We start from the raw sequence: 17,518 nt of genomic DNA, 5'->3' as shown, positions 1-17,518 counted from the left end.
AGCCGCAGCAGCGCTCTGAGAACGGGGATGGCTGCCTCCTGCCCGAGCCCCTTTTCCTCCCTCTGGTGCCATGGCAGCTGAAGAGCCTGGTTGCGTGCCGAGAGCGGCCTGGGTGCGTGGCGGGGGCCTGCCCCGTGAGGCACACACCGTGCTTTTGTTCAGCAGGCGAGGCGGGATGCACCCGGTGCGCCGATGGCGGCAAGTCGCATCGTGGCAGAGGGACCACAATGCTAGGCCGCAGCTGGAGAATGAATCTTTCAGTGCGGCGTCTCCTGGGATTTCTCCGGCTCCCCAGCCATCTGCGGGTCAATGAGAGACAACCGGTAGCATCTGGCAGACATAGGCACAGGAGGTGAAGTCACTAACCAGCGTGAGGGTGGATGGGGATCAGGCAGGGCAGTTACATTTGGGGCAGCAGGTCAGAGTGCACAAATCTCACTAATTTGTGTGACGCAAATGAATAAGATTCAAAACCAGCAGCTGGAGACAATACAGTGGGAGCCATTGTCTCAGTGTAAAGAGGTTTGCCGGAGCTGCGTGCGCCCGTGCCTTGGTTACATGTCTTCCATCAGTGATACAACAGCGACAGTAGTATGCAGTCCACAGGTTTACCCTCGTGTCACGACGACCTGCTTCCTTGCGCACCATGGCTCAGAGAGCTGCTCTCCAAATGCCCCAAGCTGTCCACCCTGTGACCTTATGTATTTTATGGTGCTACTCTTCATGCTGTTTATACAGCCTGGAGAGCAGATCTCCCTGTCTGAACAGGGAAGGCTCTTTCCTTCTCACTCTTAGGGACACACATGTGCAGTCCTTCTCTTGTTAAATTTTCATCGTTCTAGCATGGAGAGAGTTGCTAAAAAAAACCTAAAGTAAATGATTTCATAGATATTAGTTGGGCAAACAGTATTTTTGAGTAAGAAAGTCAGCCCTTAAAGTCAATATTTTTAGATTTTTAGCTCAGCCTTAAGTATAACCTATACAGAGCAAGAAAAGATTCATTTTTTACTGCAGTAAACAGTGCCCTTCAGTGGGCAAATTACTGGTTAGACACTTCCCTGATGAAAAAACTCATCTAGCTCCCCTGTATGAGGAGTGTCTAGTTTAAGAATGTGGAAAAGTTCAAATGGAGAAGAAACAGAGCGAGAAATAATAAAATGCTCAGTTTGGGGCAGTCACAAATAATTATTTTGAATGGGGAAAATGATGTCAGTATAGGCAATGCAACCAAAGGTAGGGAAGCAGTACTCCCTCTTTTGGTTTGTGTTCCCCAACTCCATAATGTATTTAACTTGGTGTTCCTTATTTCCACTCTTAAAATATTATTTAGAAATAGTAAATTGGCCCCCGGGTTTTTCAGTTCAACTTGTTTTTTTCTTTATGCACACCAAAATGCCACTGATTCGTAAGCACCTCTAGTTCCAGTATTTTGTTCTGTACTCAGCAAAAGGTATTACGATTGTTTTATCCTTTCACTTTTTTTTTAAATACCAGGAAAGAGAAAGGATCCCGCAGGAAGACTAATTAAAGCAATGTGGAAAAAGAAGAATACACCAAAGTGGCATAAACTCTACACTGGTAAGAAGACATATGCAAACATACAGAATTTTAGTTATAATCATCATGGCCATAAATTGACCTGCCTCTGGAGGATACTCTTATTGTAATGAATTTCCTCAGTATCTTTTGTTTGACAACAGTCAGAGATGACAAGTGATCAGCAAGAAGAAATATGACACCTGACATTTTAAATGCCCTGTTAGTGTTATTTATTCTGCTAAAAAATACAGTTCTTCATCCATTAAGTGTTGAAAGGGGGAATGAAAGAGCATCTTTTGCTGCGTAAATTCATGACAAGTGTGCAATCCTCGGCATCCCTCATATGAAGAGGGAATATTTGGCTTCATATGAAGCAGCCGACTGCAGTTCATCATGGGGCTAGGAAGAAACCTAGCAGAGTTGCACCTCATGATAGCAGCAGCCACAGCTTTCACAGAACAGCATTTTCGACCACTGGTAACTGTGGTCTTTGGAGACTGGAGGTAGGGTACAGTCGAAGTATGTAACTATATAGCTAGTTCATTTACAGGAGAACCTATGTTGCCAGAACTAAGGAGACTCCCATGGCAGCTGGAATGCAACTGGTGGCATTTGGGATGGTCGCCACCGATACACCTAATGACATTTCATAGCAGTTAAAAGAGAAACCTGTGACTTACAGCAATAGTGAAAATTTGTGGGGTGTATGAAGCTGAGAGAGCACTTACGTGGTGGCTGATGGCCATGTCCATGGCCATGTGAGCTGAACTGACATCTGGCAGAGTTAATGACAGAGGGCAGTGGTTAGAAACACATCTGTAACAAGCTCCAGCTGCTGGAAGAAGGGAGCCAGGCGCTGGCTGCTGAAGCATCACCTCTTGCACCTGGGGACAGTGGGATATGTTTGCAGTTAGTGGCAAAGAAGAGGAGAGAAAAGAGACGAGCATGGAAAATGGAGGAGGTGAAAGTGGAACAGAGATTTTAATTTGGGTGTGGCAAACAAAACAAATGATACAAAAGAAGGGAGAAACATGTGAGCCCTAGAGGAAGAAAAGTTAGAAACATACCAGTAGTTTCAAAGAAAACTAGGGACTAAAAAAGATGAAGAAATTGAAAAGATGCAGGAAAGATGAGAAGGAAAAAAAATGATCTATCTCTGTAAGTGTTTTTATTCTAAATAACGAAAAGCAGAGAAAGTAGAATAAAGAAAAAAACATGTAAAATCAACTGAAGGAAACTAGAATAAAGGGAAGATGGAGGGAAGGAGAATAGAATAGGAAATGAAAAGAAAAAATAGAAACATGAATAAGTACAAAAAATTGAAAACATGGTAACTTTATTTAGATAATGTGTGCTTCATACAATTAGTTTCTCCATTTCCCACAGTCTAAGAAAAAGAGATACAATGATGTATGTAGGAAATAGTGCTTCATTACATTAGTTTGTCTTGCATCTCAGGAAAAGCGGTAACTCTTCTGAAAAAAAATCCATCAAAACAATAGGTGGTGTTTTCTTTTTTATTCCAGAAATAAATATAGAGATTGTAATACATGTAATACTGTTCTGTCCTTTCTCCCCTTTCTCTCTTTCTCTTTTTCTCAGTTTTGAGTCTGTGCCTCAGACATTTCAATTTTGACATCTTTCATTCCACCCCCATGTATCAAATTTAAAGTCACTTTAACTCCTGGATTTAAATGAAATATTTTATAAAATGTCATAGTTTTAGGCTTGTGTGGGATTGGCTCTCTTAATTAGTACCTCAACTGTGTACTTAGTGGAACTGGCATAAATCCGCATTATTCCATTGCATTTCTCAGCACTCCAAGTGCGTTGCACAGTCAAGACAAAATATATTTTAGCAATAGGGATGCGATGGCAGAGAGCTTAAGCTGCTTATCCAGACCTACAAGGTTTGTGAGTGTCAAAGCAAGACCACAATTTGGGCATTGCTCTTTATTTCAATGCTCTAACTGTATGAAATACAAATATAAGAGGAGGAAATATTCACATGAGTTTGGCTGAAAACAAACTTATTATTTTGTACAGATACACAGTCTTTATGAGGTATGGTGTCAGTATCTGAGATTAAGCTTTACTGATAGAGATTTAAAAAGTAGCATTTTGAATTACCTATTAGATTTATCGGGCTCTTAATCTATACTTTTTAACCAGCTTTATTATAAATACACTCATATTAAAATAGTATATCTTTATTTTCTTGTTCCATGTATGCATTCAATACTGCTTTTCATACTGTAGTCAGTTTACTCTTTTCCCTGGTAAATCAATCATTTTCTATAGGGAAAGAGAGTTCTTTGCTATAACGCAAAATGATAATTTTTTTTTGTATTTGTGACAGTCCAATGGTAAAATTACAAAAAAACGCTGGAGAATTTTTCTGTTTCTGTAGCACTTCCATGTGGAAGACTCAAATGACCACGTGGGGATTCAAATTACCAGTCTGACTTCTAAACTCTTCCGTTTTTTGAGATAGGTTCAATATATCCACTTCAATTTATGGGATAAGCCAACAATGCTGTTCTGACCTGGCCAGTCTTTGCTGTTTGTACCTCATGAATCTACAGGGCCTGCTTATAAAAGCTGTGTTTGATTACCTGAACCTGTAGAGGTTAGAAGACATTGGGACACTTATGATGCAACAGAGTAAATACTATTTTTATAAAACTGAAATAGCTTGGACATGCATAACATCTTTTATTAGAATGAACACAAACTGCTATTCCAGACTTTTTTCACATTCACCTCACTACATTACAGCATCTACTTTACAAGCTGTGAAAATGAGACTAAAAAACCATGCTCAGTACTAGACATAAGACCAAGAACACAACCCAAAATCCTGTCTGCTGTTGTGATTCGTTTCATCGTTGAAGCATGGGGGGATGGAGCAGTTAGAGAAGTGTAAATACCTTTTATACTGAGGCTTTCTGAATCACAAGTGGTGAGACGAAGTTATCCCGGCTAACTAGGTGGTGATTTATTCACGGATGTGGAAGCTGGAGATAATTTTAAGAGATCCTTTCATGACGACAGGTAAATGGGTAATGTATGTGATGCAAAAAAGGTTGATGAAGCTGAAGTTTGCAGTTTGGTCACAAAAATTGAAGAATGAAGTCTTACAAGCCAGACCTAGATTCTAAAAAAGGTGTTTAGGCATCTCTCTCCCATTCAAATGAGTAAGAGGATTCAGACCTAAGTTTAGAAATAATTAGGGCATAAAGGGAGATAGTTGTCTATCTAGGACAGTGGGGAGCACTGAACATAGCCTAAAATACAAAGTTCCATTAGGGAAAATCTCTGACTTTTTTTTTTTTTGCTGCATAGGCTGCTTTTCCTTGGGTAGCGTTGCGCTGAAGTGAACTGCAAGCCTCTGTGTATCCTTCTCACAGAGGCACTGATGTGAGGGGATGGGATGAAAGTGGGATTTCATAAAGTTTTTTCAGGCATGAAGTGAGTGAAAGGTGGAGTGAAGAGCATGCTGAAAGGCAAACAGGAGATAATAAATGGAGAAAGGAGGCAAAAAATTGTCTTTGAGGGATGAAATGCTGCAGAGGATTTGTCTGCAAATAAAGATTTTGTAGGATTTCAGGTTTATGCATTAACTGGGAGAATAAGAATCTGTGTATTTAGCTTCATACCCAACTTTCTAGGAGGTTGAAGAGCTGCAGTGATAACCAAGGATCTAAATCCACTTCAAGGCTGAGTAGAGTCCAAGTTAGAACTAGACTATCACAACTGACCTACTTGGTACACTTGACAGTAGTCTCAGTGGAGAGACTAAGGAGCAGATATATCGCTCTGTGGACAGTCTTTTCAGAACAAAAAATCATATGTTTTGGAGAGTACAAGTTGTATTCACTACATACTTCAGACCCCTGGATGTTGCAGACTAGCAAATTTCACCATTCCCTCTTCAGAAATCTATCTTTACTAATTAGGTTTGGCTAGAATTCCAGAAGGCTCAACAGCAGTGTTTCTTTAAGAGCTCCTCCTTCTCTCTCTGTACTTCTTTCTCTCTCTACAAATTATTGAACACGTTCAGGCTATCGGTATTGAGCACTGTTTCATTGGCACTGAGGCTTGAATGGGGTTGAACCAAGACCCTGCTGCCCAGTTCTTGCTAATGCAAATCAAATCATAGGACAACATACATAATTGGGCTGAGAACAGAGAGGAAAGAGCTCCTTTATTAGATGTTTTAGTTCAGAGACCTCACTTGCATTAATTCCCTGTAGTGGACTCTGTTCTTGAGCCAAAGAAATGAATCTCCCTCTCCTCACCTGTTTTACAAACGACTAGTAGATTCTGCTTCTTTCTGTTCAGCTAGGTACCGTATCATTTTACCTAGACTCGGCAGTATGCTGTTCTTTCCCTGCATAACATCTGCTGCAGTTTTCATAGCTTGAATTGTTCTTGGACTCGTTTTAAAAGGCATGTTTCAGAAATGTCTTTGAGGATGTGAATTATTAGTCATTGTTTTATCTGCTAGGGTGTTCTTCATTTATGTTTGTTATTTTACTTTTTAAAATAAGACTAAACAGGCTTTGGAGTTTCAAGTTTATAGGTTTTAATTCAGGTTTAGGTTGAAGATACCAAGAATGGTAAGGTAATTCATAGCAACAGGATTTTAGTGCAGTTTCAGAAAGTAATTTATTCTTGTATGACAATAAACTGGCATTTAATCACCTCCACATTTTAGAAGTTAAACTGTAAATCAATCTTCACATAAGATAGCAGTGTCTCTCTGGCTGGTCAGTTCTAAATTGCACTTCTCCTTACTGTTGTAGTATTTGCGTACCCATTTTCCACACATACCTGAAAATTCTGACATTTACTGTTCCAAAGCCTTTGCATTATTTGTACGTCGTACCTCATTTCTCTATTACTTGATGTATGGCAAGAATTTTATTAGTTAGTGCACTTTTAAACCACATTTTTGTTCTGTAAAAAGTGACCCTAATAATAACATTTGAGATTTGGCATTTCAATTTTCTCACTTAATTCATATTAACATGCTTAATTTTTTCCAGAAAGCCTCACAGCTTCATCTTGGGCTCTGCATTTTACTCAACAGCATCGTCAGCATTTACTCTGCCCATGGCATCACCTGTGACAAACTTCTAAAGGCTACCTGGAACACAGTTCTTAGTAAGACGTTTTGAAGGCAAAAGGTTTGTGCAAGTATAACTCAGAGCATAAACTGGTCTGAAGAATCCTAATTGTTGTTGATGAAGCAGAAAGAACCCCAAGTAGAGTTGAGGGTGAGGTTGTGAGTTAGAAAGAAACGTATCTTCTTTTATTCTAAACTGAAAGAAATCTGATATTTGTATCTGAATGAACTGGAAGCCCAAAGTGACATAGTACTGAATACCTTTTCAAATGACTATCTGAGCTGTAATAGGATAATAATGCACTCTGGTCTTTGCAGGGCAAGAGTTAATGATTCAGTCTCTGTGTGATGCGGGTGGCTTACTACTCCACCCAGATATAAAAGAGGATGGTGTGGCTCCTGTAGGAGAGATGATCCTTCTGAATTAAAAAGTTTGGATTTAGAAGACCTAAAAGCAATCGAACTGCAAGAGAAGGCTTAAGGGTTGTGTTTTCAGTGAATCTCTTTTAATGACAGGAAAGCTTTAGGAAGGGGGCAACTTGGCCCTGCACAGATTTTTTTTTTTTCTCTTTGAGTCAGTGGAAATGCGGGTAATAGTGCAGGGGGAAGAGCTGGCACGATCTCACCAACACGTGTACCAGTATGCAAATTCACACAGCTTTTAGAGTTGCAAGGATGTTATGTTTGATGGGTTCTTGCTGGGGATGAGGGTGTAGCAGGGATGGCTTCAGGCTGCCAAGTTGCAAAATTCTGCTTAGATGGCTTCATGTCAAGGAATAGTAATGAATGAGTAAACTTAGTGGCCCACTAACGGTACAGAGCAGCAAAACTAGCTCCCTCTTTTGCTCTGCTGAAAATAATTAAGAGAAACAAGTTTTATAGTTCCATAAAAACAATCTGGCTTTCTTACACAAGAACATACAAATTGTCTATTGCTTCCCTAACTAATCATCTTTCCTAAACAAGATGTTATATTTGTTGCCTGCCATTTTGTCTGGTCGTTAATAAATGGTTAGTTTACACAGATGGATGGGTTTAATGTCCTAGCTAGAAAATTAAGTAATAGTGACAGCAATGTTATACTTCTGTGGTAATGGGAGAGTATTGCGAGTAACCCCATACAGACAAAACTGACAATAAGGAACAACTTAACATAAAAAAACTTGGCCCTCCATCTGGGTGTGTCATTTCCTTTGGGTTGGAAGTTTTCCCCATCTTGTATTTTGAGAGATAAAATATTTGTCTGACTTGCTTCAAAACCTGTACTAGTTTCTTCTGTCAACTGTGGGAACACATCCCATATTTAATTGAGTTACTGGATTTGTTTGGAGTTTCAAAAATGAGCAAAAGCTCATTAAAGGAATAGGGGCAAGTCCTTGAACTCTGTCTCTGATAGTGAGAATATATTTTAGGTAGTGTAAGAAAGTAACCTATAGTCTGGAATCATATCCCTAACTATTTTTGACTGCTGGAGAATTCAGAAAAAAACCTTGTATAATAGCCTTTCGTGCTGTGTGTTCATTAAGTCTGAGGCAGCTCAATAAAGAAGCTACAGCATGATTTATTTTAATCAGTTATTACAGAGAAGTCATTAAAAAAAAAAACTTGGCAAAATCTTGCTTACATACTTCTTGCATTCCAAATCCACAAAACGTTTAGATACAATCTCATTTCATTATATCCAAAACAAACCTCCTTTACTAGATTTCCTTCATAATGATGATGTTTCCATACCTCTTCTGCCTACACTGGCTTTCCAGTTCAGTGTCTTTTGTGTCTGTTTTCTTTATAATGTCACTAAGATTAGTCAGGTTGCTCTGAGGAATCCTATTGTCCCATAAGGCTTGGTAAGAGCATTTGGCAGACTGTGAACTAGAGATGGAGTAGGGAAAATGATTTAGCCATTTTTGTCATCTGAAGATGACTTTCAGAAATGTTTGCACATGTGATTATTCTGCCAGTTCAAATCTACAGGAATCTGGATTTTGACCTACGTACTGTACACACGCTGAAAGTTTTACCAACTTTTTGGCCTGTTAGTTTCATTTGACATTTCTTATTGTTGAGCTAAAATGTGTATATGCAGGCACACACACAATCCCCTTTTTAAATAACTCCTCTATTTTAAAAGAGGGGTGCCATGGGACTATTGAATGATTTAGATAGGGACATAGGGACAAAGAATGTGCCCGGCTCTGTTCCTGTAAGTTACGGTCTCCAGACATTGTGATAAATGCCTCTCAAATTCCATAGGACAAATGTTTTCATCTACAGCAACTACTGTTTCACGACTGACGTGGCATTAACTATACCTGTTCTTGGCACTGACCAAGAACAAACAAGATGAAGATTTCTCTTCAGTTCTTTCATTTATTTTTATTTATGTATTTTTGAAGGTGAGTGAGTGGAGGGAAGCATATAAAGAAAGAGGATAACACCGATCGCCATAACTGGTCAATTGTTAAACAAGTGGCCAGTAAAAACTCTTTTTGATGGGGCAAAAAGGCAATGATCTAAGAATGATGTATTATGATATCAACTGGAAAAAATCAAGCAGTCTTCAGTTCTTTAAGGAGCTCCAGCTTTAAGAGTGCATGCTGCTCTGCTCTCGATGCACAGAATGGAGAGTGTAATAGCACCACATCATCCAGGTTCCCATCTCCTCTGGCTCTTGGCTTCATCTGATACACAGAAGATTATTAGAGAGACGAGGAAGCAGTGCACAGCAGCACATCCAGCGTAATCAGTGACAAGAGAACGGTTAGGACACTGACATAGACAAGGAAATTTTCCGTGGGCTTTACATCTCAAGTTAAGTCATCCTAACTATACTTCTTAAGAGTGACCCGAGTGACCATGACTGTATGTCATGTATGAAGCTGGACCGAGCTGTAAGCAGAACAGAAGCTGCCCGTAGCAGGCACCGATTTGTCCATTGTTTTTTAAATTGCTGGGAGGTGGAGAATTGGAATATAGAAGAGGAGTAAAGGAGGAAGAGGCCCAGTGATCTGCACTGCTCAAAAAGTAAACAGTGAGGAGTGGTGGAGAGAATGTTAGATATTGAATGATGCTGGAAAGCTCAGGGAAGAACTAGAACAGCTCTGAATCGAGAGGGCGCAAAAGAGTCCAGAATTGGAATATCCCTTGTATTAGTATACCATTTAGATTATCTGAAGGTATATTGTTGATAAAACATCCTTGGCAGAGTAACACTTTGCTCACAAAGAATCACAGAACAATAGAAGCAAAAACTGCCAAAGTCACCTCTCACTAAAAAGAAATATTTCAAACATAGTCTAACAAATCCTGACTGTAAAATGTGCAAATTGGATTTCCAGTAATGAGAGCCATCAGTAGGCACATTTTCTTGACATATTCTGTCAGAGTATCTCTTGGAAATAGTGATTCAATTTTCCAAAAGTTACTTTAATTTGCTTAGAGAGGCAAGCATTTTCATTTTGCCCAGTCAGTTCTAATAATTTGCTCAATTCAAAATATGTGAAATTATTGAAGCTAGTTGTAGTGACCAGAAGGACCACTAATCTTCTTGTAATATTTATTCCCTATGAATCATGTAGACTTGCACAAGAAATTTTTCAGAACAGATAAAACACAAATCTTTGTTGACATGCCTGCTCCTTGTCTCTTCCACAGACATAATTCTGGACATTTGCTAGTAATCTCCATTCAGAAGATTTGCTTACAGAAAAAATCTGCCAGCTGCTGGGGTGTGTAGTTGGGAACTTCCATCTTCTTATACAAGCGCTCCTTTTTCTTAGTAAAGTTCCCTGGCTCTTCCCTTGCAGATAAGTCTGGATATCGATACTTCCTATCGTGGCAGGCAGTAACAGGCATGACGAGGTAGATTAAGAGCAGTTGGGAAGGAAAAACAGTATTCCACAGCTCTGTTATACTGTAAAGCCTTGAAGGCCTTTAAACAATAATCCTTTATCCCCCAGTATATTCCCTGGGCATCTTCTTTTGGGCACAGGAGGCTGAGTTGCATGGACTTCGGAATGCCTCGGTACAGCCGTAACTCCCACGTGAATTGCATGTAGCATGTATTAGTGACACAGTCTTCTGGCTGTCTCATAAAAACTGGAGAAGATGATTGCCAAGGCAGTTGTGTGCTCAGCTAACTTTTCTTTTTGAAAATCAAGCTCATAAGTAGCCTCTCTCTAAAAGATACTATGTATTTCCCAGTTAATAACTAGGTATTGTTAAATACCTTGTTTTTAAAAAGAGACTATCCCTTAAAGCTGCCACATAATATATTTATTCAATCATATCGCACTATAATTAAATATATTTTATGAAGAGTTGTTTGTTTTTCTGCTCCATTTCTGGACTTCCAGTAATTGTTATGCAGATACAAACACTTCAATAAGTGGGTGGTTTTGCCATACCTCTTCCATAGCAGCATTGTGCTAGGTGTTCTGTCCAGAACACTGAATTGCAGTCAAAGGCTTGGTGCTTCTGTACCTAGCAGGAACAGTCTGGTACGCATCAGGACAGACACTGTCCTTAACTGGAAACAGGAGTGTAGGTAGGTATGATTATCGTAAATTAAAAAGGGATTGTACAGTTGCTTTCCAAGTCTACTGTTGATCTCTTCTTATTTTACAATGCAAGGATTAAGACATTTTCCTGGAGCATACCATACTTAATTTTGAATATTAATCCCTGACTATTAGGAGCATTAGACTTCTTCAGGGATTCACCTAAGGACAGCTGAAGTACATGGGATGATTTTAAGCCCAAGACTTTAACAATATTTTGAGATTCCAAGAAGACAGTAAAGTGCATAGACTGCAAAGAGGCACTAAAGTGGTTTTATTTATCTCCACGTGCATGTCTGTAGTAAGACTGCATTTGCCCCTAAATTCAAAGTAAAATACTTAAAACAGGAATATTTTTCCTACAGATTGTCAAACATTTGTATTCCAGATGCATATGAAGTCTTGCTGTTTTGCTGAACACTTAGCACAGACTGCCACCCATTTGCAGAAGAATCAGCACATAGACTTCCAGGTTTACCAGCCGGGAGCCTCTGCGTAGGACTGCATCACCTTCAGCCAGGGCACCGTTCCTTTGTCTCCTCCTGACACTCTGTACTTACCAAATTGTCCATTGAGCTCTTGTATTCCTCAAAAAAAAATGGAAATGAGGTACAAGGCAGAAAGGTAGGCTGAGATACTGGCTACAAGGACAGTGAAGCTTTCTGAATAAAACCGAAATTTGTGTGGGTTCTGTCATCTTGCATGACTGAACTTGTGGAATCAAGGTATTACTGGTCAAGACCCAACTTTCAGCATTCTAAATGATCAGTGGCTGGGCAAGGAGCAGAAAAAGGAGAGAAAAAAATCACCAGTCAAAACCATCACTATTAGTTTTTCATCTATTTATTGATGGGACTTTAGCATTCTGACTCAGTTAAGACTCATAGCAGCTGTGTACAGACAACCAAAAGCGACTCTCCTCACAAACCATCTGTAGGCTTCACTGATATGTCCCTTATCACCATAATCCACACCGCCGTCACCGCCATCAGATGTTCCTGTAATGAATTCTAGGCTAACTACGTTTTTAGAAAACAAACAGAAAGAGAACTGCATTACCACTTGGATCTTGAGACACAGACTCTCTGCCACGATGTACACAGGCTAGTTCTAGGGGGAAAAAAAGTAGTATTTAAAATAATAATATACGAAAAGGAGCAGGTTTAAGGACCTGACAGTCCTCCGTTTTTCCTGTATAGCTCCTACTAACTTCTACTCTTTAACACTAGAGAGAATCCATACGTGTCTGTAATGTTCAAGACCTTTTGATGTAATTGTTGATGGGTGAAATGCATAGCATTCACTGTATATCGAGTCTGACCATTTCTACACCAACACCGATAATTACCAGTAAACCATTACTACAATTCTTGTGCAAGTTGCTCTTCTCTACCATTTAAAACAGAAGGTGAGCAGTACAGTACAGAGGAGCTGCAATCCCAGTCCCAAGGAATCCAGTCGGGAAAGTTACTTCCAATGTCAAACAAGAGGCAGAAAGTATGAAAAGATAAATTATTCAGTAATAAATCCTACACGCTTATAATGCACAAGTTGTAATGAATCTCAGTTGCTCTTGTAATTTTGTAAAGTTGTTTACCTAATATGGTAGATATGCCATATGGTACACTGAAGAGTGTTAGAACAAGGACATGAAGATTTCTAGGTTTTTATTTCTAGTTGTGTATGCAACTGTAAACTACATTCAAGCTGTCCTAGAATGCGAGGAGTAGAAGAACACAGGCTGCTCTGACCCTTCGTCCTGACTACTACTGCCACTCGGTCGTTTCATCCGTCCCTTCTCAGGCGCTGCGGCCCAGCACCGGGCTGTGCTCCCGCTCAGATGCCACGAAAGAAAGGCTCGCAGCCGCTCTGCGCCTTTTTACCCTTAATAAATCATTCGAGCAGCTGATGTAGATTAACTCTTCCACTGTTTAGGGAATGTGACCAGACTTCTATTCTAGATAGTTCTTTGGTATGTTGCTTATAGAATTTCATCATAGCTAAAACTAGCAACGTGCACGACTGTGGCAGAGGCAAACTGGTTGGGACTATCCTGCTTGAAGCAGCATTCCTGCCCCGTACGAAACGGGCAACGTGACCTGCAGCGATGTCTGTAAAATCACAGCTACTTTGCAGCACTGCAATTTGGCAAAAATGGGTAAAATGCAAGTTAAAAGTCATAGAGAAGGAAAGGGCATTTTCTTTCTCTCCCTTGAGTTTCAAGCGATGACTGAGAAAAGCTGCAGAGTACAGAACACTTGAGAACAAGAGACGAATACGGAACTTCTCGGAGGACTTGGGCAGTCCCTGCCAGTGATGCCACCTGCTGAAGCGATCGGAGCCTTAGGAAAAGCTCAGCCTTGTAATTTTTACTCACAGCAGCCAAGTCCACGGCAGGCGAGAGGAAGACATGAGAAACCAGAACAGTAATATCCCTTACCGTAAACCATGAATTTCTAAGTCTTTTGATTTAAAGATATTTTTACTCATCCTATTATCCGAGGCCTATATGTTAAGAACAAATACTGATCAGTTTTTACGTTTCCCCGCAAGCGTTTGGCAAACAGCTTCCCCCTTGTAGACACGTTTGCACATTTGGGTGCGGGGTAAGGCACGGGACGGTACTTCAGCACCGTTCCCATCGCCCACGGGGCCAACGCATCAGCAGAGCAGTGTAATTCATGTTACAGGACTACGAGTTCAGTGATCACCGCAAATAGGTAATGCAGGAAGCATCGACACCCGTGCTTGGGCAACCCTAAGCAGAGAATACTTGGTCTCTGACCTATTTAAAGCAATCCCTTCTCACAGGTAGCTCACAGCTCTCCTTCTTCGCGGCCTTCAGCCAGCGACCAGGCCACTCCGTTCTGGGCATCGTCACCCGGGGCACGAGCAGGCGCGGAGTCGGTCCCACCGCAACGCAGCTCCAGCCTCTCATTCCACCCATTCCCAATACGTAAGAGCAAAGCTTATTTTATAATACTGAAATAAGAGCTGCTATTTTAAGCTTGATACCCCATAAAACTTACCACGTGCTATGATTTATCTTTCAGTTAATATTGTTCCAATAGTTCAGTTTTCTGGGGAAACGGTGCCTGGCAGAAGAGAGCATTTATTAAGCGGCAGGGTGTTATTTTTACTTTAACTGTATTTACTTCCTCGAGGACGGTTGCACAAGAAGGTCGAAGTGCGGCTGCCGCCCGTGGGGCCGGCGCTCGGCGGGACCTCTCCACCTGCAGCCGGCGCCCGGCTGAGCGCCGCCGCGCCCCTGCAGCCGCAGCCCCGAGCCCGGCCCCGGCGGGGACGCGCCTGCGGCCCCGGCTCCCCCGGCTCCCCGCCGCCTGGCGGAGGCGCGGCTCTCCCCGCCAAGGGTTAAGCGGCGGCGGGGGTGTAACGCGGCCGACGCAGGGGCGGGGGCCGTCCCCAGCGCGGCAGGCCCCCGCCTCGCCGCTGCCAGCGCACCGTTCAAAACTGTGATCTCCCTCTCTTTTTTTTTCCCCCCCCTCCCCTCTTCCTTTTCCCCTTCCCAGCGCCGAAATCGCAGCCGCCCGCCCTCCTCGGCCGCGCTTTCCCGGGGCTCGCCCCGGCCCCTCCGCCGCGGGCCCGGCGTGCTGAGTCAGGCCGCGCAGGGAAGCCTGCGGAGACCGCGCCTGGCGCACGGCGGCGGCGCCCGCCCCCGCGGCCCGGCCGGCGAGGCTGCTACCGGCCGCGGCCAGGGGGGGGCTGCGGCCCCCGGGCGGGCAGCGCTGCGGGGCGGCCCGCCTCTGCCCGCGGCGGAGGGAGGCGCGGGGGCCGACGCGCTCTTCCTCGCCCCGCTGCCCCCGCCCGGGGCTGGGCGTGGGGCCCGGCCGCCCGCCCGCCCGCCCCCCCCTGCGGATCGGTTACAGGCAGCTGGCACAGGTGCGGGGCGCCCTTCAGACTCGCGCCGGCGGGGGAAGACCCGGAGGCAGGGAGCAGCAGGGAAACATGCAGCCATTTTAGGCCGCGGCAGACAAAGAACCGCGGCCGCCCCCGCCGCTCCGCCCGCACGGCCTTCGCCCGCGCCTACAGCCGCGGCCCGGCCGCTCCGCGCCGCCCGCCCTCGCCCGCCCCCGCTGCCGCGGCGCCCCACCGCCGGGCCGCTGCCGCCCGACTCCCAACTAAGCCCTCGCAGCCATTTGCCCTGCCTTTTATAGGCGGGCGCCGGCCAATCAGCGGCGGGCGGAATCCCTCTCCGGCCGGTGATGTGAGGCTGGGCGGCCGCGCCTGCGCAGTGGGGGGGGCCGAGTGTGTGTGTGGGGTGGGGGGAGGGAGGGAGGAGTGAAAGGGGAGGGGGGGGAGGAGGGAGCAGCTCACAGGAACCCTCCAAAAAAAAGATGGCGGCGGGCTCGGATCTGCTGGATGAGGTTTTCCTGAACACGGAGGTGGATGAGAAGGTGGTGAGCGACCTGGTGGGCTCCCTGGAGTCCCAGCTGGCGGCCTCCGGCCACCACCACCAGCACCACAAGGCGCAGGAGCCCCTGAGGGCCGCTGGGGGGCTGCTGGGGAACCATGTTGTGAGCAGCAGCAGTAGCAGCAGCAGCCCTAGCCCTAGCCCTGGAGGAGTAGTAGTAGGAGGCAATGCTAATGCCCAAACAGAGAGCAGCAGCAGCAGCAAGATGGGACTGAGTGCCCCAGAGATCACAAAAGCAGGTAACATGGGCAGGGGTGGGGGGCTCTGAGGGAGAGGGGCCCTCCCCTCCCCCCACTCCCCAGCTCCGGCTGCCTCCTTCCCTCACTGCTTTCCCCCCTTTTCCCTCTCTCCTCCTTCTCGTTGTGGCAGGAGCGGGAGTGCAAAGGGTGGTATCGATCATATGGGGGAGAGCCTCCCCTCATCATGCCCCCTCGGTGCGTATCCGCGCCTCTGCTCCCTCCCCTTTATTTTCCCTCCTCGCTTCTGCTTACTAGAGGGTGTTTTATCATGTGTGGGGGCAGCCTCCCCGCAGAATAAGCCGGCAGTGCCCGTCGGTGACTCTGCCGGTCCCCTCTTCTTTTCCTGCCCTTGTTGCTGGAGTGTAAAAGGGCTCTCTTGATCTGGGGGGCCGAGGGAAGCAGAGCCCACCCCCTTGGTAATGGCTGTGCCTCCCATGCCGTCTGTGACTGCTCCCCTTCCCTTTCCAGGGGTGGAGGTTATGGGGGGGATTCCCTCTCGATAATGCCGCCTTAGCTGTCTGTGTAAATGCTCCTTCCCCTCCCCCTTCTCCCTTGCTGAAGTGCAAGGGGGTGTTATTAATCACGACACCTATTTCCTGTAGAGGAGGAAGCGAGGGGGGATTTCAAGGGGAGGAAGTCCCTCAAAATGCTTCCCCCCCATATCTGCCCGCCTGGATATTCCTCCCCCACCCCCTCCCTTGTTCCAGGGGCTTGGAGGGGGCATTCCACACCTCTCATTCCTCCGCTGCCCTCAAGGGGGTGTTGTCACAACACCAGGTCCCAGGAAGGGGGGGAATTCAGGCCACAACACCCCACCTTGTACGATGTCTTCTCTCACCCGCCCACCCCCCCCCGTAGCTACCTGGGAATATTCCCCCTCTTCGTGTCGTGAAGATTGTAGGGGGATAGTGTGAGGGCTGGGACTGAGAGCTCACTACATGAGAATGGAGGGAAGCTGTTTTTCAGGGGAATTAAAAAAAATGTCTCCCCAGAATCTCTCTGCAATTCCTCCCCTCCCCCCATTTTTTTTTTTCTTTCTTTCTTGTTGCTGAAGTGTAAGAAGATATTACAGACCTTCTGTCATGATTAATGAAGCTCTTCTAGGAGGATCTCCTTAACCCTTATACCATGTATCTCAGTATCTGTCTGTCACTATTCTTTTCCTATTTCTGTCTCCTTAGGGCCAGGACCTGGACTGTGTGTGATTGTACTTGTGGTAACACCAGGCCTCATCAAGGGGCATGAGGATTATGCGGGACAAGAAGCTACATCATCTTGTCCCTTCTCAAAACCAGCTTTGCTTTTTATTTATTTGTCTTTAACTATCTCTGGCTGTGGGAACTTCAGATCCAGAAGAACAAATTCTGTAATAAGGTGGAGGGGTCTTCTGGTAACCTGCTCCAGGTCTGGCAGTACTTCTTATCTTGCCAGGCCAATGTTTTTCTTTCCTTTCACTTTTTCATATTTTGCTGTTGTTGAGCCTCCTGATCTAACTGACTTGCTCTGTAGGAGATAAAAGGATTAGAGGGTAACATGTGCTGGGCGTAGGGAATTTGTCTTATTAACTTGTCTTCCATTGCCATTTTTCCCTCCTTGCAGTTGCAGTACTGTTGCTAAA

At 44.4% G+C, this 17,518-nt stretch overlaps 1 protein-coding gene and 1 long non-coding RNA gene across 2 annotated transcripts in view; one reads left to right on the top strand and one right to left on the bottom strand.

Annotated features, from left to right (window-relative positions):
* Window positions 1-762: 762 nt before the first annotated feature.
* LOC148056551 (uncharacterized) lies at window positions 763-14,695 on the bottom strand. The gene is made up of 3 exons (XR_015702982.1): window positions 14,259-14,695; window positions 2,268-2,423; window positions 763-867 (listed from the first exon to the last, which is right to left on the bottom strand). It is a non-coding gene; the product is annotated as an uncharacterized LOC148056551 (long non-coding RNA).
* An 866-nt stretch (window positions 14,696-15,561) lies between these two features.
* The window catches only part of TAF4 (TATA-box binding protein associated factor 4), a 40,354-nt gene continuing 38,397 nt past the window's right edge, over window positions 15,562-17,518 (top strand). The window contains exon 1 of the mRNA XM_009461581.2: window positions 15,562-15,900. Within this exon, the coding sequence (XP_009459856.2) occupies window positions 15,585-15,900 (316 nt within the window). The 5' untranslated portion in view covers window positions 15,562-15,584. The remainder of the gene's footprint in view (window positions 15,901-17,518) is intronic.

The sequence above is a fragment of the Nipponia nippon genome, unplaced genomic scaffold, assembly GCF_047370975.1.
Source record: "Nipponia nippon isolate SJK-2023a ecotype South Korea unplaced genomic scaffold, ASM4737097v1 scaffold_13, whole genome shotgun sequence".
Lineage (NCBI taxonomy): Eukaryota > Metazoa > Chordata > Aves > Pelecaniformes > Threskiornithidae > Nipponia > Nipponia nippon.
Note: the sequence above shows the minus strand (reverse complement) of the source record. Positions and strands in the feature narration are given on the sequence as shown.